The sequence below is a fragment of the Bombus affinis genome, chromosome 9, assembly GCF_024516045.1.
Source record: "Bombus affinis isolate iyBomAffi1 chromosome 9, iyBomAffi1.2, whole genome shotgun sequence".
Lineage (NCBI taxonomy): Eukaryota > Metazoa > Arthropoda > Insecta > Hymenoptera > Apidae > Bombus > Bombus affinis.
Genome location: NC_066352.1, coordinates 2,082,516 through 2,108,190, shown reverse-complemented (window position 1 = coordinate 2,108,190; position 25,675 = coordinate 2,082,516). Strand labels below are relative to the sequence as shown.

Genomic DNA, 25,675 nt, shown 5'->3' with positions numbered 1-25,675 from the left:
AATTTTTACTCACCGTTTCTGTTTTCGCTGTCCGCAGGTTTCATCTGGATCGGATGGCGCATCTGCAAGAAAATAGAGAAAACGATTCGATTATTTATGCACGAATTCGTAATGTCTTCGCACGTAACACGAATAGAAATGTTTAACTTCGCATAGCAACAACAGTTTATTATTAAAATAAGATATAGAGAGATCGTGCTAGTCTCATTCTCAAGATAAGCATGTGCAAATCTTCAATTACGAAACAATTTGTTTTACTGGTTATTAACTTTTGGAAGAAACTTTTGGAGTTTTATTTGCTATACTTTGTACATCTTCTGGACGCAAACGATCATCGATGGAAATGGAATTTTGTTATTTTCATCAGTTTACGATAAACGATATCGATCATTCGTAATTATAAAGAAGTAAAATTTCGTGGATTTAGCTAGCAAAGATAAAAACACAGACAAACATAAAATTTCGATTCAAATAAATTATGCTTCTTGCCATCCATTTGCGAACATTACTGACTTAATTTGTATAATATTAGTTATTATACATATAATCTAAGACATCTAATCTGCTGGTACAAAAAAGTTGCAGAAAGCTGCAAACAAAAGAGTAGTAATAATAAACTATTCCAGCAATCCGATATTTAATCAACCCGCCGTTTTCATAAATTTCCTAGCCTGGGAAGCCGCTTATTATTAAAAACAAGCCCATTTTCCGTGCATGAACAACAAGACGAGCGACGGACAATAATTTGCACGCAATAGCATGCATTCTTTCGAGGACAAACGCGGGTTCCCTATCGAGAACAGGGGCGCGGGTTGGGTGTCGTTGTTTCGTATCGATTTGCTTTTGTAAAATTCCTGAGGCTCGCACACGGCCAAGTCTCCTGCGGTGCACGCAGACAAAGGGAATGCACGCGGAAAATTAAATTTCCGTTTCGAACCTGCGCGCTCCTGGCTCTCCACGTTGCTCCTTCCGATTTTCCTTCTTTTTTTCTTTGTCGCTTTTCTTTTTATCTTGTGTACTACAATCAAAGCCTCATGAACACGACTCACGCAGAACTCTAATATTCAGCAGAGACGCGATCAGAAACGTAGATTCAGGGTGAAGAATTTTGATTTTTCTCCAGCACGTTTCGTTTACGTAATTTCCAAACGTCATTACAATCTCTACTATATTTTTACATTTTTAATTTTAACAAAAGAGGAATAAGATTCCACTTAAGCCATTTTTCTCAAAAATACAATCTCACATGAAAAGATTTCTATCGCCAAACAATACAAAATGTTATTCCATTTCTGTCTCTGGCTACCGTGCAAATTGTACTGAAAATTTAATTCGTAACGATATATAGTAAAGTTAGATTAATCGATATTATATTCCAGGTTTGAAGCTGATAATGTCAAATTAATGAAACTTTGGTGAACTCCTTCTTCGATTCTACGAGTATAAAACAATAAGTGAGCACTTTTGCATGAACAATGAGATTTTCCTATATTTAAACTGCTTTTAGCCGATTACAATATCCTCTGAAAGTAATACTCGTTAAATTATTGAATCTACTTAATGTACTAAAGGAGCTGAAAATATAGTTGTCTTTGCAACATGACTTTCAGTCGTATTACCGCTAGAGTTATCTGCACAGTAACAGTTATTATTACCATCGGGAAGAAGTGACATGTATGGTATTATACATGATTATATATAATTATATGTCGGAGATGAAAGAACACCGGAACTCCTCCTTGGATTCGCGGGAATACCGTAACTCTGTAACTTAGATTAAACAAATGCCGCACCGATTATTCGAGATTTATGATCATGAGCTTGGGCTCGAGGCGACAATCAGTCGCCGAACGTAGCCGCGGTCAAAGGGATGAACGTTTTATCTAACAAAGGCACAGAGTAACTCTATACCTCTCCTTAAAAGAAATAGTCGTAGCGATGCGTGGCAGTAAATACTTCGATAGTTTCTATCCCGCGGCCCGCCACACGCAGATTTTGTCCTCCGGGTAAGATGATCGCCGGGTGTCGGCATGCCTTTGTGGTGTATGTTTAGCTAACGTGAGGACCCGCTATAGATCTTAAGATTTAGTCAAGCGAAGTCCGTCAAGTAGTCTTTGTTGCAACTACGGAAAGATAGGAGAAACCTATCTTCCACGAACGTTGCCCCCCGTCAACAACCTCCCCTCAAGGGCGGCCAGCATCTCTTTCAAAACGCCGATATGGAGATCGACCAATTAGCAACAGCGCTAATTTCCCTCATCTTTGGAACGAAAGCTTTCGTTGACGAATCCGAGGATCTCATGTCCTTAGACACACCCATTATAGTTCTCCTCGACGGCATCGTCGAGACGGAGATTCATTCTTTCGTACGATCTCATCGACGAATGACAGTGCCACCTTACAACCAGTGAATATCTCACATCTAGTTAACAAAGAGTTAGACTTGAACTGTGCGAGAACATACGTTTACCATCCCGTGACCGCGGATTCGTTTCGAACCTAAGGTCATTATCACTAGTGCTACGAGTGCTTAATCTTGTTAATAAGCCCGTGCTAATAAACTCTCCGTTGTATCACGACAATGGCTAATTCTAATGAAAATTCATTAAACGCCCATCTCCAAAACCCTGACTTCAATCCGACATATATAAATAAAGTATTAAATATTTGAGTAATAATCAATTTCTTGAAAAAGTCGTTTTTACGGGATCATCATCCTTCGATTTTTTCGTCGAAACATATCAAAACTTGTTTTCTTCCCTTTACAACATCTTTCTGCTCTCTAATATCGTATGATTAATCACAGTATGAAAAACGCTATCTTGAAATTACTCCGGTCGAACGAGCGTTCAAAGTATTAAAATAAAAACGGAGAAAAAATTTTCATCCGGACGGACGATAACATTTTATTGATCATGCGGCTCTTTATACATTTCAATATATCCTCTATGAAGTTCGTTCGTTTCATCTGGCCGTATTTCCGGGACTCTATACTTTGAGGCAAAAGAGATAAGAGAAAGAGAGACGGACAGAAAGATATTTAATACGACGTGAAAAGAATAAAACACCGTATCTGTATCGTTCCAGATTGAATACTCGTTAACGATAATTAAAAGTTGAACACGGCCAGTGAAAAGAGGAGGTCGATGCTTCAATACGAAGTGGAGGCGTAAGTTAATCCACCGGGCAGCAATATCGAGCAGAGTTGATAATGAGAGAGGATCCACCATTGACGTACGATGTTGTCGATCATTACACTTGTCTAGAGATATCTATCCATGATCCCGTCCTAACTAGCCAGCTTGATGATAATGCTAAAGCACATGCTTCATTTCCCATTTATTCGCGAAAATGGATTAGATACCAACTGTAGCGATTGCTACAGTTTTTATTCTGTTTAAGGACATGCAGTTTAGAAAAGGACCGCAGTAGAACCGCAGTTTCAACCGTTCGCGGAGAGACGCGATCGCGAGATAGCGCGTCAACGAGAGTCGTAAATTCTCGTTACGATTAAACAATCGACGCCACGAATTGATTGATCCCCTATTTCTATTATGAGAATAGAGGTGGTTGGAACGAGTGCATACGAGAAACTACACTTGATTTGCTAACAAAAAGAGTTTAATAACAAGCAAAGAATCAACAATCTCAGTCAACAATCAAACGATTAACAATTGAGAATAAAAGATAACAATCGAGGTTTTGTGAACGTGTTTGCTTATTACGAGACCTTTCGTACTACGCAGCTTGAGATAGACTGACTGATTCTTTTGTTCGAAACCACGGATTCTTTCCTTTGTTGCTCTTCGATGTCCCTACTACACACGCGTTTATTAGATGCACCGCGGCGGTCGCCGTGTATGCGTTCTTCCGAGAATTCGGCGAAAGAAACGTAGGGATATCGATGGTACATTGGGCATGTCGGTATTGCGCTTTGACGGCATAGCTTTTTGTACCGCGAAGCCGTTGGAAAGTTCCATGGTCGATGCCGATACAAATTAAAGTCTCTTTGAACAACTTGACTAGAGAGATGATTGGTAAAACGTAACAGAGATTATATAACTAATTCGTGAGTAGTGCTACTTATACGAGGATAAATTTTAACCTTTAATGGCAGGATCGGTGATTTCTTTAATTGGAAAATAGAGAGAGAGAGAGAGAGAGAGAGAGAGAAATGACAATTTCCATTATCCGACGAGTACTTTAGAATATCGAATAAAATATATGTAAAATAGTTAAATCCAGTTTTTCAATTATAAAATAGAAAATAATATTGCTCTTCCCAGCTTTTGTAATACTCTATGAATAGCGAATGGTATTGTATAATAATGGTAGAATGGTATAACGATTACACGTGTTGCTTGGATAGCTGCCTGATAGCTTGAATTCAGCCTACCCTCTAAATCACCGGTCTGATCCCTCGCTACATGGAAATCCGTTGCGTTAATATACCCACGGTAAATTAATCACAAACTGGTGCCACTGTCCGTGTACCATAAGTCTCGCGAATTTATTTAGCGTGCGATGCGTCGTGGCCTCCTAGAGATTTTCGACGACATTGTTACACCGGTGGAGGCAATTGTTGAAATTTTACTATTTTACAGCACCGCTGCATTATGCCCGCTTTTAATAATAGATGCCCTCTGTTGTTGGGCGCGTTTTCATTTCGCTTACACCGTTTCATTGTCATCGCGAATATTTGTTTTGAATTGACTCGTTTTAGGGATGAAACGCAGTGCATCTCATTTTTCGCAATATCTTTAGATTATTTTTGCTTGCAGGGAAAGGAATAGCGCGGAAATACAATTTGAAGCATGTAAAATTTCAAACACGACCATCGATAAGAATCGATTAATCAAAGTTGTTCGCGAGAAATCGGTTCGTTTCAATGTGCAAGAAGATGCCCTTAGAAAACTACAATATTCCGCGGCAAAAGTTCAAGATATTCTATTTGCGAATCTTCTCGATCTTCCAGACACGAAGGAATTTCTCGTATCGCGGTGCGAGTGCCACGAGTATGAAATTCATATCTATGCTAAGCGCGACCCTAGCGTTTGGCTTTAGTGGTTTCTGCATCGTACCTTTATATTGCGCCCGATTCCATGATTTTGTACACACTCTGCTCGCCTCCGAGTCGAACCTCTGTGATATCGATTCGTCGAAAAATAAACTTACCTAGATATTTCGACTTTTCGATTCACAGCTAGCTTTTCGCCATATTTTCATCTGCCCTTCGATATTTTGTTCGTACGTATTATAGCTGTAAATTAGGTAGATATTTGTTTTGTTTAAGCGAGATCCAACGATATCACTGGATAATTAACAAAATAGGAAGTTATCTTTAACATTTTTAATTCGCCTAATAAACGATTAACTTTAGTTACAACAAATAAATTATCTTTGAACTTTCTTTGCCCTCCAAAAGAGACAAATTACAGCCGAACCTCTCGATTCGATGTATAAAACTAAGTAAATAGTCGAAACGCAAGATAATAACATCTTTCCTTCGACTCGTGTAACTTCCTTAAGCATTCGATGAGATCAACAGGTTCCACTTCGTACGAAGCGAATCAACTCTCCAGCGAGTAGCAGAAGCACCGCAACATCCGGTCACCGGTAGTTTCCTTAATCCTCAATCTCGTTTCGTTGGTAACACCATACGAAGGTGTCTCGAAATTCATTTGAACCCTGTCTAATTTCGTTCTCTTGGCTGCAATTTCCAGTACACGCAGCCCAAGCATCGTAATTCCAGTGACCTTCCGGACAAAGCATCCTCTTCCTGAATCGTCAACCTGCCGCCGACTCCGACCCTGCTCCCATTCGTTTCCGTCGATCTCACGGCCACGAAACAGAAACAGACGTGGGTAGCAGAGACGTGGATAGCGCAGCGCAATTCGATTTAAAGTTACACCCGCTGCTTACGTATTCTCGTTTTCCGCTCGTTTCCGTGGCTTCTTTATCCTCCTTAGCCGCTCGCGTCCGGACTGCTAAAGCAGCAATTCCGCTTCCTCGCGTCCTGCGCGGCTCGTGACTTTTAATCTCGACCCCATTTCGAATGGCTGCGAGAGGGTAATTTTTATAATCTTCAAGGGAAAGAGGAGGAACGGGCGCGTGACAGAGAGATAAAAATTTAAAGTTGCACTACTGCTGGGCTTGGTGGTCGCTTTAAATAGACACGAGACGCCAGATATTCTTCTCTTCGCCTTTCTTCGTCTTTTTTTTTATTCTTTTCTTCGCATTTTTTTTCTTTCATCTTCTTGATTTCTTCCTTTTTTCTTCCAACTCGCGTTCTCGTAGAACTCTTCAATTTCCCCAGTCACCCCCAATGGCGGCGAGTACGCCCTCCGGGCCGTGCAACTACAAAAGTGCTACTTCTCACTTTCACCGTCTGCTGACTCCGACTCCGCGACTTTTAATCTCCGCCACCCGCGCCTTTCGTCCACGGGATATACGTACTTTTATGATATTCCAGCGGGCAAGTCGGGGAAAAGGCGCGAATAAAGGGAACGGATAAAGGACGACTTGGACCATGGGTGGAGGATGGGGACGGGATTTAAAAGTTACGTCGACGACGATGGCAATACCGGACGAGGACCACTAGCTTGCAGGAATGCGACGTCATACCTTGCTACGTCGAGAACGAGGGAAAGCCAATGTGAGTTGGAGGGGATTGAAATTGATGGATCAAGTTCCAGGGAATTCGTTTTCATCGAGCTGTTGATATTTATGTATTTATAGGAAATTTAAATGTACAAAAGGTACAGCATGTATATAACGTGCGAAAATATCCAAATATTCAGAAGAAAGTTATACTTAGCATATTATATTAAAAAAGACCGTCATTTAGCATAGCCGCGTAACTCGATGTTAGGAACTTACGAAAGAATACTGGGAGAATATTGCCAGACTGCAAGCAAAAAGATTTAATTTACTTATTCAACATTTAAATTATTATAAGAGCCATTATCTTATAACTTTTCCCGACTTTCCACATCTGGACATAGAGAGGCGAGATAAATTTAATTAGCGCGGAGATTAAAACGACAATTAGCATGCGAACGCAAAGTTTAAGCCGTGAATTTTTTGAATTTAAGGAAAATTTCCCGGTGGAGGTTGTTCCGATGTGAATTTAAAGGGTTTTTAAATCGAAATTATTCCTTGTCCAAAGTAAAGCTTTCTATGCAACGGCTAGAATAAACACTTTTCCCGTTGAACGTATCTCTACGAAATGTTTTAACTGCAGAGTATAAGCATGAAATATAATGATAAGACAACCAAGAACCTGTTCCTCACATTTTATTAATTAAGGACGGAAGGAAGAAATCAAATCTCAACTAAATCGACACGGATCGACAGAACGAATTTTGAAAAGTCAAATAATTTCCGTTTTAGTCTATTTTTTATCATTAGAACGCAACAATGGAAACAGAGATTCATTCCGGAAGTATTAGTCTTGGCCGACGTAAAACGACAATTCGGTGCGACGTGGCGGCGTACGGATGTCATATTCTATCGGGCCCTTCATTGAGAATGCCGGTTCCGACGTTTCGTATCGTTCGATTCGCGTGGATGCACGTGACGCCCGTATTCCCCTAACCACTACCTGGTATGCAGATTTTTCACGATACTTCGATGACGACGTTCGTCCCGCGATGGCAAAGAAGAGAAGAAAAGCAACAACGAAACAGAAAGAAAGGGAGGAGAAAAGGAAGGGCGGAATCAATCCCCTCTTCCGCTTTTTTCATCGCGTCGACGTGGCGGAACGCGAAACGAATTTATAACTAGCGATACGCGACGATCGTGACAGAGCCCTTGAGCCGAATTCGTCAATTTTAATATTCGCCCCTTCGACCACCTTCGTCGCGCACCCCTGTTTCGGGCGCCCTCGATGCCTCGCGGCTTGCACCCTCGATCCATCGAGCCTCGACCACCGTCACGATCCTTTTTAGGATGAAATATAGTAGAATTTATGAGCCGACGCGGTATCCTCGATCTGTGGAGGGCGTCGAGCCTGGCTAGGGGTGAAATGTGAAAGAAGCGCGATAGATATTAAAGAGTTGAATATGTCGAATTAGTTGAAATATTAGTTTTGGTTTTGTAAAGATTTTTTTAGACTTTTCGTAGGGTAAAGTGGTAAGAATGGCGATTTAGGTGATTGTCTGAGTTTCAAGTTCGTTTTATTAGGGTAACGCATACGAGATGTCGATTATTCGAACAAGACTTTAACGGGTTGACGCATCTTCGCGTACATCTTCGAAACATCGTAGTATGTATGAAAAGTTTCTTCGGGAAATTTAAAAGGCAAATACTATGAGAAAACGCTATAATTTTACAATACTTGTTACTAACGTGGTATGATACACGACGTTATGGAGAGTTGTATCGAAGAAGCAAGTTAGCCAGAATAGCAATCGTCTCGACAGGAATTCCAAGGAGCTCACATAAATTTCAATCGCGTAGAACCGATCGCTGTCGTTGTTATCGCGGCCGGAAACGCTCGCAAACATTCACGGTTTCCGGCGAAATCAGTAAACGCGACGACGTTATTCAATTTCCGCGTCGCTCGCGGGCTCCCTTTCGAAAAGGAGTTCTTTTTCAGTTATTGATGTAGGAACGAGTTTTCGAGGGTTTTTGCCGGCTTATCCGCCGTACGATCTCGTCTTCATTTCCGCCATGTCGACGGTCTTCCACCCTCGCGTTCGCGTGCGCGTTCTCGTCTTCGTTGCTTTCCCGTTCGAAACTTTGTACGTTTACGTTTGCGAAATATTCGAGTCCTTTCTTTTCTCTTCTCTTACCTTCTATACGTTCCATTTTCTATGGTATACCGTGAGTACACTTCGTCGATGTTATCGAGCCTCGAATAACGTAGAGAAGATTTTCATCGTGATACACGAATTGCATGCTTTAATTCTTTTTGGCCGAAAGACTATTATGTGGGTGTGAGGATTAAAAATTAAAGAACAGGATGATTTAAGTCTTGGAGATTTGAATTTTCATAAATTACTTCTATGTTTTAATTAATAGGAAAATATTATTTAAAATGAAAGTCCAATAAGTCATCATTTCTCTTGGCTGAAAATATTTTTCCTAGTAACAAATATTAATTCCAAAGATAATTTTTCATTTTTCCAATTTCGCTATACTTCTTGGACAAGTTTAAAATATGAATAAAACGTATGATAATTTTTTCCTCGTCAAAGAAAGAGCAGGAATGAAGTTTCCCCCTTTATATATACCATCTTTTTCCCTCTTTTCCCCCTTTTTTCTACCAAAATTACTATGCCATACCTTATTGCTTCCCTGTATCGTTTATATCCCTTCGTTACAGAGTAATTAAAATTCAATGGCGTCCGACGCTAAAATGAAGAAAAAACTGCCGCGAAAACACCAATATCTATGCGAATAGTTATGAACTATAATTTCGCGTACAGCGATTGGCGAACACGAGAGATGGCCATTGGGATCGATTTTAATCGAATTCTCTCAAATGTACACGCGCGTTGAAGAGGGAAACGAAACGGTTCCATTGCACCGAAAACGAAATTGTTTGCAAAGTAAACTGTAATCGTTCAATGATCATGAATTTCAGCAATTTCGTTATCGTTTCTAAAAATCTATAATACGATCTAAAGATTAGCGGCGTTTTTTTAACTTTGCCGGTCCTATTTCAAACTATCATATACGCTATTATATCATTTAAAATAGCGTATTTTTCAAAAATTTTGTTTATCATTGTATTTATTTTCTATTTTCATTGCTACGAGATATTATTTATTCGCTCGATAATTACCATTAACGTTCAAATTGATATACAGACTTTAAAAAATATTCGAAAACCACGATCTAATCGAAAACCAACCAAAGAATGGATCAGGATTAAATCGAAATTGTACCATCTTTTGAAAATTCGATTTAAATACTTAAAAATAGTCAACTATCGTTGACTTTCACCGGGAACAACGACGATAACAATCACGGTTATGAGCAATAATTTAACCGAGCAACTGGCACCGACTGTTAGATGCGATCGGATCGGTTGCAGTCGATTGGCCGGATTTCCCGAAATACCAATGAGGCACTAAAAGTGATTAAATTACTTGGCAAGCCAGCACTCGGTAAACTACGCGTGATTGATAAACGTATGCGCGCTCATCTGACCGAATATGCGTTGCGATCATTTATGCGTGATTGACATCTGTTTATTTCCTATAGATTTAGTCCAGCTTCGCAACCGATCGAACAGTTCGTATCAGGAGCCGATCCATTCTCCGTACTATGTTCGACATCTTTGTTAAACAGACAGAAATAAATTAACTTTCTTCGCTTGAAATGCGAAGACGCAGTTATTCGTATTAATTGGGAACTAGTAATTTTGGCAAACGAATCTATTGGAACGAAACAGAAAGTAATCTTTCTATAGCCAGTGCTGCAAGCGATACAACGTAACTTGTATTGAATCGTGAGCTTATTAAGGATGACAGTAATTTCGATCATAGCGCCATAAGCAAGGAACACGTAATCTTGGCGATGAAGTAGTTTGGATGAAAAGAGAATTAATTACATTCTAAGTGATACAAATGTATATGCATACATTGCAATTGAAATTTATTCGATCACGTGATTATACCAGTAATTTTACTTCTTACACAACTTTCTTTACAAAGAGAAATAGATGATGTAATCTTGCTATTATATTCTATTACTGTCTTGCCTATCGATTCAATTTCGCTCTATCTGCCAAAATAATTCTCTTAATCCGAAAAAGAAGACAGAGTTCTATGGAAGGAGAGGCAATCTCAGTTTATAAAGGCAATTATCTCCAATGATCCAGCGGTTCGTTTTAGCGGAAACGGTGGCTCAGTCGTTTCGTGAAAGGACGCGTCCTCGCGATCCATTTCCATTTCGCGCTTCTATTCGACCGGGGGGCGTACGGTTCCTCTAGCGTGGCACATTTCTCAGGGAAATGGGAATCGATTTGAAGAATGCCGTTGCGAAACTACAGTTGGCAACACGCCCTCTGCCTGTTCCTCTCTGAGCCTTCTATCGGGTCATCCCTCTGATGTCCTGCTCTCACAGCCGATCTTCATCTTTCTTCCCTTCTCGTTCGTTTCCGATCCGAGTTCTCTCCGCTTCTGTCTATCTATTTCTTCGCGTTTTTCTTTTCATTTTTCTTTCCTTTTGCATTATATTCTACTCATTTGATATTTTCACAATGTAAATGTGCCGTTACTTTTTTTTTTTTACTATTCAAGGAGCTAAAAAGTACAAATTAAACTAACTGCTCAATTTGAAATTAAACAAATAAACAAAATGAGCAGTTTTGGATTTTAGTATTTGATACCATATTTCGTGAATAACAGAAGCAAATAATGTGATTTTCTAAATAATTAAATAAATTCTCCAAACAGTGGTAACCTACATATCCTACGCAGCGTGTAATTATATGAAATAAACGTTCTACATTTATAGGTACCTAAATACGTATGAATATTGCTATTGCATATGTATTTTGTAATTAAAATGAGACTATCATGAATTTATTATTCGTAACATAATACAATGAAGTAAGAATAACAGTAATAAGAATAATAAAAATAATAAAAGTAGAAAAATATCTAACGTAAGTTTTTTTTTCTTTATACATTTATAAAATATGTTATTTCAATTATCGTATAATTTGCGTATGTCGTAAAAAAACGTAAGGGAGGATGTTTTATTAAGAATTACTACAACTAAAAGAACTTCTCGCAAAGAATAATATAAACATTTAATGCATCGGTTCGTTCATCTTTTGTACAAATATTCCAATTTCCTTCCACTTTATCAAATGTTATCCTTACTATTCTCCTTCGATCACGGTACTTGCTCAGAAATCAAAGTAAAACGTTCTGCAGATATGTATAATACAGGAGCAGAAGTTGCTCTATCGGTGAGAATCTAGAAGCGATATGTGCGGAAATTGAAAGTTTCCTGTGTGGATAGAAGCAAGGGACCGAATGCAGGATAGGCATGGAAAGGATTTGTCTCACAGAGCGTCACGAAAAATCGGTATTTCTTTATTTGGTCGAAAATCGAGTAAAATCGTTTTTCCTACTGGTCGATATGCGACGAAGACGAATGTTATAAGAAATCAGGGATACGTTCCGATGTGCAATATACTCTCGCCGAATTGGATCGTGATCGCGTAATCTTTTCGTTATATTTGTCGTAGTAAAAAAAGGTTTTCGGAAAATACCACTCTTTTTGCTTGTACTATCGTAGATAAAAACAGCTAACATTAAAAATCGAATTATAGGTAGGACAAATTAAAATTTGATCGAAATTATTATTCAAGAACGTAGTAATCTTCGGCAAAATTTTACCAGAAAAATTTGTTAATTTTTTAGTAACGATATTGAAAAATATTACATTTTGAACAGAATCCCCCAAAAAGCAGTTTATTGCTTGTGAATATTATAAATCGAACACAGTGATACAAACGTTATTTTACTTTCACTCGTAAGCAATTTATATGATATATATCGGTAAAATTATGCATATTTATCAAACAATCTTAGCTATACAAAATATTTTAAACGATATACGAGTGAAAAGATAGAGCCACGATTTTCATAATATTGTTTGGTACATGTGTGTAGCTGTCAGCGCACTATCCAAATCACTTTTCACTCTTTTGCCTTGTAGTCCATTTTATTGTTCTCTATTTTCTCGTACTACTTCGATATAAGTCAATCATACTTTTCTATGCATTAGCGTGTTTCAATATTCGTGTTATTTTCGAAAGCATTACGCACGAAAGATGCAGGAATTAATAAAATCTTTGTGAATAGTACTTAAAGGCTATAACTCTTCGCGAATATTCGCGTAAATTTATTATTCCACTCCGCTCGCTGTTGTTTCAAATTCTTCCATTTCGCTTATTTATTATTTCTAGTCTTTATTTGGAAGATTTAATAGAAATCACGTACATGTGTTTTCCACGATATAAAACCATACGTTCCCTCCTATTCGGTGTTGTTGTCAGGTATTTCATTCAGTTCTTTGTTGGTAAATGTTTTTTCGCGGGAAAAAATTTATCCGAGAAATTCCACTGTCTTCGTCATGCTTTCAGATTGCCGGACGTAGAACGTGGAGTTAATGGCGTTGCCCTCTTCAGTTTATGAAAAGAAATCTCTTGCAGACCAGAGCAATTCGGGGACGTGGAAGTAAAATATGAACGCTTTGTTGTGAAAAGATCCCTCGGCTAGTAACCCGTATTTCAGGAATTTCAGTCTCCGAAATGAAAATTGGATTGCTATTTAGGTAAACACGAGATTTTACGAGGATCCCGGACATATGATCGATGAGACTTCAAGTGGTCGCTATATTCGTAAGTTGGATCAAATCGAACAAACTTCGGAAAGAAGTTTTTATTTCTCTTTTTATTTTCCGCGATAAGTCTCGTCACGTACTACGAAAGTCTTTAGAACAGCAAAGCATATGGCAAGAATAGCAGACCGTCACTCGTTGTTCACGACGACGACGACGACGACGGCGCGGCGCGCGACTGGAAAAGTCATTTTACTCGGTAATTAGTTGGCCAGGTCGCGACAAATTGAAAAAGTTAGTGAGAAATGGAACGCAATTTAATCCGCGGCCATCGCTGCCGGTTGCGGCCTCCTGCAGCCGCAATAATCAAGACTAGCAAATCGAATACCTCTTCTGCTTGCAGTTGCTGCTTTTCCTTGTTTCTTCTATCGGGCGTCGATCGAAACTTCGATGCAACGTTCGTAGGTTTCGTAATATCCGGCAAGCGATTCGTAAGAACGCGTGAAAACTGGAAAACTTGAGCGCGTGTACAGTTTTTGTTCTTATTCGTCGTCGTCGTTATTTATAGTGGGCATTCTTACACTAGACAAATGAGCAAAGTTTCCTAAATATTCACAATATCGAATAATACAATTCCAGTCATGGTCTAATATAAATCGTTATATTATAAATCGTTAGCCACCAGTATTATTCAATTTAGCAAACATTTACGATAAACATTACGTACGAAAGAAAAATCAGGCGACCGTTCGGGTACACAATGGCGGCTAAGAAATGAAGAGCGTCCTTAAATGGGAAGGTTCTCTCCTCAAAACTGCTGAACTCGCCGTTTCGTTGATCACGTTTTCAACCCCGCGTCTCTACATCTACAGTCATTATCCAGCCGCGGTAACGACAATCATTATTTTTTGTTAGTGCACCGCGTACCGTAATGGCGGGTGAAAGGACGCGAGGGAAGTTTCTTGACGTTAAGGAAGATCATACTATGCATTTAGGGTTTCCTCTCTATCTACGTACATTCTTCGTCTTTTATTAGGCTATATATACAGCATTAGGGTAAATGCACTTCGCTCGCATCGTCATAATTCTTAATTATATACTTTCAATTGTTTGTCTGAAAGGACGTGAAAATAGGTTAGGTTGTTATTAAACCTCTGTCGAGTCGTGTGGTTTCGAAATACACGTGTATCCAAATTTCATACATTGTACTCGTTTAATCATCGCTAGACCGCGGATGTTATGCATTAATGAAAAATTCATAAGTGTTAAAAAATGTTCAGAACACATATAATATTAAACGTTAAATTTAATATCAGTGGTCTTTTTGGGCATATTCATATTTAGATGACTCTGAAAAGGAGGTTAATCTGCATGTACAATTTAGAAAAAGGCACGCGTTTTATAAAAAATATTTAAGTTAGGAGAGCCCGGGATTTTTGCCACACGTTTTTAATATACACGTACTCAAAGCAGACCGCTATCATACTCTCAGCGTTAGTATTTTCTATGCAAATAAGATTTGAAGTATGCAGGACACGAGACATAATACACTTTTATGCTAAAGTGTAGTTATATGTGTTAAAATTCTTGTTTAGCGACACAACGCTTCAGTTTTATTTAAATTTGGTTAGTTGATTGAAAATAATTTTTTAAATTCTCAAACGTTGATAAATTAGAATTCGAAAAGGGGTTAAGATTAAATATGTAGAGTGTACGGCGGAAATTAAGAACAAATAAAAGAACATTTCTGATTTCCACGCGATATCATGTACGTGAAAGATACGAACATAAGTATACAACGCAAAAAGTTTAAACATATATCTCATCGTCTACGAAGCAGAGTACAGAGTATAAACATATTGAAAAGAAAAATTCGATTCTTTGAAAGATTTTCACGTACAAATGTCCTTAAGTCGCTGAGAAAAGTTTCGAACTGGAGTTTGTTTGAAATACCCTAGATTTATGCCCATGTGAAAGTTCGAGTAGTTCTCTCCAATCACAATGCCAGACAGTTGTAAGATTTACTTTCTTTTCGATTCTTCATAAAGATGTTCTACGAAGTCAATTTTATTTACATCGATCTAAATCGTTTTATCTATCATATACGATATAAATATGATTCCCAGTTAGTCTCTTTCATATTTTCTCCTTTTCCTGTATTAAGTTTGCTATTATTGTTGGGCAAGATATCGCAAAATGTCGTTCGATAAAATACAGGGTGTTCGGCAACGGATGATAGAAAATTTGAGGGATTCTTTTGCATACTAAAATAAGATAGCAACAGTTTATTGTTTAAAAATCTTCGAAAATGAGCTTCTTTCTTTACCGTCGCGCTAGAAGCATCTTTTAAGTTATCGGTTCGACGATCCAAACATTTGTAGTTGTTTAATCGAACGATTTGGAAGATCTCGGTATGTCGTTGAACCAACTATACGTAGTATCACGTAGGCGAGCCCTGTCCGAAGAACAAACGAGCTGGCGTTATTTAAAACGGAAATGTGGGTCAGACATCCCGTGTCCGCGTACTTGCACACCTCCTCCAACCGCTATATCCCTGTTTCCCTTTCTCACTAGCGTACGAAAAAAAACCAAGACAACAGGGTAGAAGCCTAGGAACAAGCAGAATGATCCACATCGCCAACTACGATGAACCGTGATTTATTTTCGGCTCCAAGCTTCAAAGTACAGCCGTGCTTAAGATGGTCCCCTAGCTGCCTCGAAAGGTGAACGAGTGTCGTTGCTCTTACGTGATCGCGCGCAACAACGCCGCCACAACGTACGAAATAGATAAACAGAGAGAACGGGAAAGAGAGCAAGAAGAGACGACGCGAATAATACGAGCAAGTAATGATTTAGATAACACTTGTCGCAACGTGCGTTCGCGATTAAATACAACTCGTTGGTTTTCCTTTGCGAATGAGCCATGTTTCGAGCTGTTCGTTACAGGATTCCAGGGTTCCGTTGCTTTGGCACGGATTTGTACGAGGGATTTGTTAAATATGTCTCTTTTTATTCCTTCCTTTCCTTTTGTTGTTTAACCTCCTATAACCGACATTTGTTTGCTTCTAAATGAAATTATTTCAAAATTACAAATATTTGCTATTATCTTATTCGTATTTATCTTTGTCCTCTTCAAACTACCCATTTTCGGTAAATTAGTCTGTCTGTTTAATTTAAAATACGATTGATAAAGTAAACAGAGTATGGTTTTCATCAATCACTTATCAAACATTTTCATTAATATCGATGACAAACATCCAATGTGACAGCTGTTTTTCAAATATACATATATAAAGTGCAAATAATCGAACTCATCGAAGCGTTATACGCTTAATAAGTACTTTTGAAGTAGTGAAATATTTTATGTACATAGCTTTTTAAAAGCAGAATTATTCGATATTTGACGAAAATTACTGTAAGAGTAACATGTACGTATGTTTCTCTTTCGATAAATTATTGTCCGATTTAAATATCTTTTACTTACATAACATATATATACATAAATAAACTCCGACACCAAATTTTGTACATTTCGCACAATTAAAATTTCTGCCAGAAAGCAAACTTTTCAATCTGATATAAAAGGTAATACGAATCGAATAACGTGAAAAGACAGGCGTCCAAAATTTCATCGCACGAAAAGCTACTCCATCAATTGAAAAATCAAATTCCCTTGCACGAAGGAACTCGTGCATGCAATCATGAGTCGCTATTGATTTCGTCGAAATTCCGTTCAATGACAGGACATTGAATTCGTAAAAATCCATACACTTTGTTACGTGCCTTTTCATTCATTTGTACGTCCGATCAAGGCGGGGAATGAAAGACGAGGACCGTTTCAAATATCAAAACGTCAAGAATAACGATGAATATCAAACTACTGAAACATACTTTTTCTATAAAATCTTCAACTCTCTTTAGAAAAACGTACGTTTTCGTAGAATCTATCCATGTACGATATGTATCGGATTATAAAATGGCATACCTACAAAATGATATTTTTGAGTAACATTACAGAATAAAATTTTCGCGAGATCGTTGTATGTACTAGTTACATTGCTAAATGACAAAATGTGACTCGGCAGAATATATTATTATGATATAGATAGATAGATTCACATGTCACGAATGGCAAACGAACCTGCACTTGACCATTTGCTTCGCAAGATTTTGAATCAAACGAAAGTTAGACATATACACGTGAAATGTTTCTGAATAAACGACAATTAGTTCCACACCTAGTAATCGATAAAAATTCGAACACTTGATCTTTAGGCGTGTAGTAGATACATTCGCATCTTCTTCTCACATTTCGTTCTTAATTAACGGTTACCTTCTTTTTTGTTTTCATTTAGTTTCATTATGTATGTACGTTGGTATAACGTTTGTATATTATCGTATATGACAAGAATTTTTCATCTTAAAAGCTTTTACTAATGGATGGAAATTCACTGGCTTTACTTTAAGTAAATTATTATTTGTTACGTCATTAGGGGATCTCAAAATTAGCGGCAGAATGATTAATTACCGGCTGTTCTTGGGAAATCTGATCTCACCCGTTCGTTTAACAGGATATCCCCCCTCCCCCGAGAAGGATGTATCGTTGATACGAACGCTAACGAATCACCGAGGTCATAACATTTTAATCCCTGGCTCATTGTATCTTTGCACTGCTCTTAATTTCTTGTTTGGTTTTTCCCCTTGTTTGGTTTATTTTCTTTCACAGAATTATGAATAAATAGGTTATTACGAATTAATTCAGATGCGATATGTGTAATATCCATACTAGCGGAAGTGATACAAAACTTGTACTACCGTATTCAAAACTCTAACAGAGATACTAAAATAAGTATTAAAGATCTTCATACAACTTTTTGCAACAAAACCCGATCAAATAAAAACTAAAAGAAAGTAAAGGTCTCGATTATTTTCCCGACGAGTTTTTAGAATTTAACATTCTCGTTCAACAACAAACTCTCAGACCCGTGTCTTCTCCACAAGTCTAAGATTTTCATCGTTTCTTCCGATCTATACCGTGGCCAAAGGCTGGAATGAACAAGGCGGTAGGGTTGGGAGGGCAAGAAGGTAGAAGTTGAGGAAGACAATAAAGCGTAAGGGTAAAAGAACGGCTGGCTCGTTAATTTTATTCGCGCGAATCCCATCCGGCCGTGGCTCGCTTCGCCATTGAACGAAACAAAACGTGGCGAAACAACGAAGATTACTCTGCTTCCGTACCGGAGGCATTCGACGGAACAACCTATATTATACGACTTTTATACTTTATATTTAGAAAAAAGTGGGAACAGCGGACAAACGGTCGAACGGTCGAAGATGAATATTATATAGCGAGCGAACAGAAGAAATTGAGGTATAATGACCTCGAATCTTCATTCATCGATATTAAGTGATGTAAGATGCGTTTGGGAAAGTGATTTTTTACTTTCATTTAACGAGGACTGTCCCGTGTTCGGTGGCAGTTTTTGATCCGTGTAGGTTTAGAAAGCAGCGATTGTTGGAGACTATTCTCTAAAAAAAATGTTCGCACCTAGAAAAAGATTGTATCTAAATCTGCGTTCATAGAAATCTATAAATCAAACCAGTGCACATTTCCTTTTCGATCAAATAACTTTTATGACCGCGACTATTACGAGGAAACGACTTAGCCAGTTTGAAATTGCTACGTATCTGTCATTCGATTATAGAGAAACCTATTCAAGTTTTCCTGCGCGCTTCTCTGCCTGCCGGCCAGTTTTCTTTATATGGAAGTTTCTATCAGCCATCGTGTTTATTTTTCGAAAATAAGTTTTCACGATATTTGCAGAATCAAACGTGTGTGTGTGTGCGTGTGTATGTATGCAAATACGCCTTTCACATTAATAGAACTATTGATTCATAACAAATGTGAATTTGTATAAACATCTAAGTGTAATAATAATACTATTATATAATTTTTCATTGTCTTTAAATCCATCCTTTACCGAACTTTAAATCTATATATTAGGTCATCCCATAAGTTCGTGCCGACTTTTGTGTATACATTTCATGTGTCGATTTATAAACATACGGCGATAAGGGACCAATGCACTTGAAAAATGGGAAGAAGTTGTACAACGAGAGGGGGATTACATTTTTTCATGAAACTGAAAGGTATGTAGTAAACAATCTTAACATGTATAACCGCTCGAAAAACGAAACGAACTTATGGGATGACCTAATAGTAAGTGATAAGGAAGAAATAGAAAGTAGCACAAGTTCAGGTGTCGATTATTACACAGAAAGTGCATCGATTTTCATTATCCCTGTGAAGTATCGCGCTGTGACTCATCGCGTTATCGCAGCTACACGCACGACGTGCACGCGCTGACTTTATCTGCGTGATGAATCGAAGGGGTTAGGTTTAATCGTGCGCATTATCAAGTAGGGCATTATGAATTCTTTTTCTCTTTCCTGAACGGATATTACAATTTTTTAGATAGTCTGCTCGTTGTTAACGGATAACGACGTTAACCTAAATACTTGGGTATCTTCGTTATCCTTTGACGACGATCAAAATAGAAATCCAATAGAAAACATCTTACTTTTATTTCCTTGCTTTCTTTTGTATTTCTACGTTTACTCTTGAAGTATGTTCTGTCCATTCTTTGTTTTCTCTTCTTTCTTGATGCTTGGAATATGGAAATACATTCGTATTAGATCTTTTTCGATAATGATCGACATACACTACTGAAAATGTCGCATCATTCGATACGCAATAACAGGAAATCGTTAATGAGTAGATCGTTAATCATGCGGAAGATAATATTCATACAATCTTACTTCGAATTTACTCGGATCTAAAATTCCTTTGACAACAATTCTTCTAACTTTGATCTACGCAATCCCGCTTCTAAGCGTCAAATAAATTTCCCATAAAAGTTAGCACCGCTTTCGAAGAGGGATAGAGAGACGAGAATACTAATTCATCAAGAAGTCAATTTCTCGAGAGATTTTATAAGCGAAGAAATCTCTACTAAATGACTGTATAATTCATAGAATAGTACGAATCGTTACTAAGAAACGCAATAAACAAGAAAAACAAAAAAAACAAAAAAATGAAAATAAATCGTAACGATTATTACTTCCTATTTTGTCCATAAAAATAAAAACCTATAATCCTCTATAAAAACCTCCGATGATCATAAAGAATGAAAAACATATATATCCAAGTTGGAATCGGAAAATATTCAGTGCAGCAAAAAATCGCGTTTGTCGTATCCCCACACGGCAAATAAAACTCTCGAATCCCTCATAAACTATCCATCGACGTTCAAGCTTTGTGGTACATATATCTGACCATTACAGGAGAGGAAGCGTAGAAGTGGGATGGTCACGTTTGAAATCGATAGCTCGGCGTGTTTACAGATGATCGATAGAAGGAAGTGATATTGGTCGAATGGCAGAACGGCCGTATGCCAGCCTCTGAGGTAGAGTGTTCGATTTCTGCGCCGCTTTGTGTCGCAGCCATACGTTTCTCTACATTTGCTCGACCGTGCCCTCGTCATACAATGGTTTCGTTTCTCGTTTCGCGCCGTCCCCCCCCCCCCTTTAGCTGTTACCTCGAATTTCTGTTGCCCTGTCATGCTTTAATAATGTTATGCATTGTCGCCACGTTGAACGCGTTTATAAACGAGCCACGGTTTTCCAACAATTTCGTGGCCACGTGCCAAATTCATTTCTTCCCTCGTGCGAACTCCGATCGAGCTTGAACTCGTCGTTCGGTGCGGCCAGGTTATTCATTTTCTTTTTTATTCTTTGCTTGTTTATTTCTTTCTTCTAATGTTTTTGATTGTTCTCGTAATTTCCAATTCGCGTGGAATTCGCACGAAACAGGAAAGTTTGAATTTTCGGAGAAGATTGGATAGATTGCAAAGCGAGGTATGACGAGCGATGGTTTAAATGTACTGTAAATTAGAGAGCGGGAGAGCGTGGGAGAGTGGCTAGAAAGAAAGAAGAAGAAAACTGGAAAATTTTTGTATCGTTGATATCGTTGAGGTGAATTTGTGCTGATGTTTAATTTTCGAAGGAAAGGAAGGGAAAGATCGATCGTAAAAAATAAAATTTTTATCAAGAAAAGGACTGTTATAGGAACAAGAGAGTTACACGAATACAAAACGATTTCATTCGATTCGACGAGAGTGTGAAAACACCCAGAAAAATCCTCGGGAATATCCCTTACTACAGCGACAATCCTGTTATACCGCTCCCTCCTTTAATTTGCCCTTTCCCTTAACGTAAAATTGCTCCGCACCAAAGTATGATCTAGCTCAATTTCCCCACTAAGGGAAAACCCCGAAAGTCCCCAAAAAATCTTGTACAATCAAAGAATACAATACGATCTGGAACGTTTCTCCCCGATTCGTTTGCCTCGGTCTGGCAAACGTATCGACAAGTCGAAGCGAGTAGGAGAGCAGGTATCGCTTTTATTAACGTGCCTCTTTGCACATTCGCGCCGAATCAAAGCCTCCTAGTCGCTTTTCCCGTGAAATAAATCTACTCTCCAGCATCTAGTGGAGTACGGGGGTGATGGGGTCGTGGTACGTGAGGGGGTGAGTGGTTTCGCAGAGTCACGGAGGTCGAGAGGAGCGGAAGAACTGGGGGTAACGAGGGTTCCCCGGAGCACTCGACTCATTTCTCCGAGCCAACACAGACCTCTCGACTCGACGCCACTCGTGGAAACGAAATCTGATACGAGAAAAGCTAAACTCCTTCAAATGCACAAGCCGCCCCTACTTCGCCCCTTCCTCTGCTTCTTATTCTACCCTACTACAGGTCCTTTTCAACCCCTCTGTATTTTTCTCACTCGCTCCTTTCATTCTTTCATCGTCTTTCTTCTTCCGCCCCCCCTCTCTTATTTCGCCCTCTATCTTCTTCTACACATCGGTTATATACTGTTCATTCTCTTCTAGCTCCTAGCCCGTTTCTTCCTTTCCGTTTTCGAGGCCTGCTCCTTTCAGCCACCCACTTCTACTCAGTCAACCCTTTTCATCGTGAAAACGTCGTTCTGCAATTTACTCTTTTCTTTCTTTCGTTTTTCTCCTACGCGCTTTCCTTCTCCAGAGTGTTTTAACTCTCTCTCTCTCTCTCTCTCTCTCTCTCTCTCTCGCTCCCTCTTTCTCTTTAGTCGACCTTCTCCGTTTCTCTACCATTCCGCTGCAACTCTATATACCTCTTGGTTTCTTCCTTCTTTATCCTCTTTCATTCTCTTCCTTCGTTACTCTGCGGTTTCGTTCGTTAGGATCGTGTGCTCGCGTACCTCGAGGAGATTTCTTTTCTCCACAAGTCCCTGCTTCACTCCCGATCGGATTCCATCCCCCGTCGGTACAAACTGATGAGAGCTGAACCTCGACTTCCGACTGTTTAACTCCCTTAATTAACCTCGTAGAGTCACTCCTGTCGCCGTGGCAAGGATTTCGGCTGCCTTTTTTTACGGCACGCGACCTTCCTCCACGACATCGTGCTCCCTCTATTCTCTCGTTGTTAGTCTGTAGCTCTGGGATTCAATTGGGGTAGGACGGGCATCCGTCCGTCTGATCTGGTTACATATTCCTTCGTGCGATACTATCTATCGTGATACTGAATTGTAGCGAGTTTTAGAAATTTCACGTTCGTTGCAGTTGTCGAATTGATAAATCAAAAGACTTCGTTTTCTGGAGAGGTTTATGCTATGTTTAAGTTTCTCTCAGAGATTCTTTTAGCGAGTAATCTTAAGAGGAGAAAGATGGGCGAATGACAATGTTTCTCAGTTTTTGACTTTGGTGAAACTAATCGTGGAAGATATTGGAGATTAATTCAGGAATAAATTGATATAAAGCTACGAGATTTGAGTCCACCGTATAAAAACAAATAATCGCTTATCGGTCGTTATATGGAATAAATTGTAGAAAAATAAAAATAAAAATATCGTTTAAGAAAAAAACACAACTGTTACGACAAAGTAATTGTAATCTGGTCTTTAACACGGTAATAAGATAAAAATGCTAATAGGAGGTACGGAGAACGAGTCACGAGTCGCCTCAATTATATTCCGCAGACTGCAATTTCGTTTTCGTCGCGTTCGTTGCTCAATGTTGCGAGGTCTAGAATTTTTCAAGATGTCGGAATAGAGATATTTTTACTTGTACGATCCTCTTTTTCCTCGCGAGAGTCAGCGAGTCTCTGTCTATTTCCAGGTCGAATAATCAGGTTCGTTTAGGAGAAAATGAATTTCTTCGTTCGCGTCGTATTATGAAGCTCTTGAATAACCTCCAGACGACGTAATAAGTCAAAAGAAGTTTCTTTTCAGGCGTTTGCGAGTCAATTACCGCGAAATTTCTTATTACGCGTCTGCTACGAACATACGAACAGTGAGTATGGCGCGCGTACGTCGTTTAAAGCGTTGCACGCCCTTTATTATTTACATTTAACGCGTGCAATTTCAGCAACATTAGACTTTCATACGTTCAATTGCTCGTGACGCAAATTCTCTTTTAAATTATTGTCATCTGCCGACGCAGCGTCATGCTCGTTGCTTTTGATGGTTTATATCGAGAGTACAATTTATATGATCTTCGTGGAGGAAGCGAATTGATTTTTCGGTTATATTAGATATTATGGAAACATTGCGCAGGTTTTATAATTTAGAAGTAGTGCCATGCTTTGTTATTATTTTATAAATTGTGATTTATCTTTCAAATTATGCGAGTATCAATTAGTTTGCTATTAGTTATTATTTAATCGTTAATCATCTCTTTTATCTTTCTTAAAGCGTTTGTTATCGACAAATTATTTAAGAACTTCTATTTAAGCTGGTAATTTGTTGTTGAATATCCAATTAATGTACGGTGATAGTAACTATAATTAGCGTAGATTATTGCAACGCAATAACGATTTGTTGATCAAGTTCGCTATATTTATTAAGTACGATATTGTTCATTGACGGCAAATTAAACGCAATCTAATTTACAGCTCGAGCTAACAGTTATTGTTTCGATTAATTACGTCACGCTAATTACAACCTAACTAAATGAACAAAAATTAAAATATTAATATACGTGATATATGCAATAGGAAATTAAAGTATAAATGTTTATAAAGTACGATTCTCATATTCAAAGATAATACGAGACATAATGGACGCGAACTTGACTTTATTCTCAAATAAATTCTCTAATAAAATCTAGTTTTATTATTTTATAGCATTGTTCCTTCCAACGTCACGTTACAGTTGAACATCAACGATTATCTACGTAGGTACGTCAAATTACGTTAAACCCCATTGCTGTCACCAGCAATTAATTTCCTCTCCCTTTCCTTTATCCTATATCCTAAAGCTAACCCATAGTGCTGAGGCAATTAGCCGAATCATAGTGCCTAAACAATTACTTAAACGCAAAGTACAATAGCATTGTACACGTCTATAACTACGCAACCCCCCTTACAAATCGCGGTACCACGCCACCATGATATATCGTTCCGGACAGGCAGTCGATTGCGTGGCGTATTCAATTTACGAAGCCTAATTTGACCAAGTTGCAGATGCAGTATGGGGCCAGAGAATCGGCGGAGGGAAACCGCACGTGTCGTTCGTCTCCAATATGCCAGTCGAGCAATCCGTACGACGCGTGGCCGTAAAATCCGCTACGGTGTAATTTGTACGACGATAAATATACGTGGTTTAAGCCTGCTTGCTAGCAGGATAGTGTCGCCGCCATACGACGATCAAGAAAACTTCGTCGGCTTGTGCTTGCCCCATATTCCTTTCTCGACAGATCAACGCGTCCATTTTCAACAATCAATTCAACAATCGTTTCCAAGCAAAGTAAAAGCTATCGATGACACGTAAATGGATTTTTCCGCGTTAATGTATTAGTATGATAAAAAAAAGAGTCGATCAATTTTTGCTACTTTAACTCTAATAATCTTCCATTATCAAACAAAAAATCTTTGGTATTAATAATGCAAAATGTACAAGTTGAAATACAACAAGTTTTTCTTAAAAAATATACATTTTACATTCTAAAATTAAATAAAAAATTCCTCGAAATCACCGAGGAAATCGATAATTCAATTCCAAATTCGCCTAGTTCAAACTCCACATCTAAACACATTTACCATCGAACGTTTACTCAAAATCTCTCACCACAGAGCGTATTTAATTATCAAATTCACTGATCAATATCCCTCCGAAATTCATTCGTTCTTTGTTTAGCTCCTTGGCACGAGCCAGAGGAACAGAGCGTCCGTGTCTCGATCGATGATAATTATTCTCGTAAATTCAAGCATAAATGCGCGCAGGTACAGAGTAGACGAGACGCAGGAGGGATCGGTGGGTTAAATGCTCGTAATGACG

At 38.5% G+C, this 25,675-nt stretch overlaps 1 protein-coding gene across 20 annotated transcripts in view; it reads right to left on the bottom strand.

Annotated features, from left to right (window-relative positions):
* LOC126920331 (CUGBP Elav-like family member 2) overlaps nucleotides 1-25,675 on the bottom strand; it is a 468,989-nt gene that overhangs the window by 66,090 nt on the left and 377,224 nt on the right. For all 20 annotated transcript variants that reach the window (XM_050730521.1, XM_050730520.1, XM_050730522.1 and 17 more), the window contains one exon: nucleotides 14-62. In XM_050730521.1, the coding sequence (XP_050586478.1) occupies nucleotides 14-62 (49 nt within the window). The remainder of the gene's footprint in view (nucleotides 1-13; nucleotides 63-25,675) is intronic.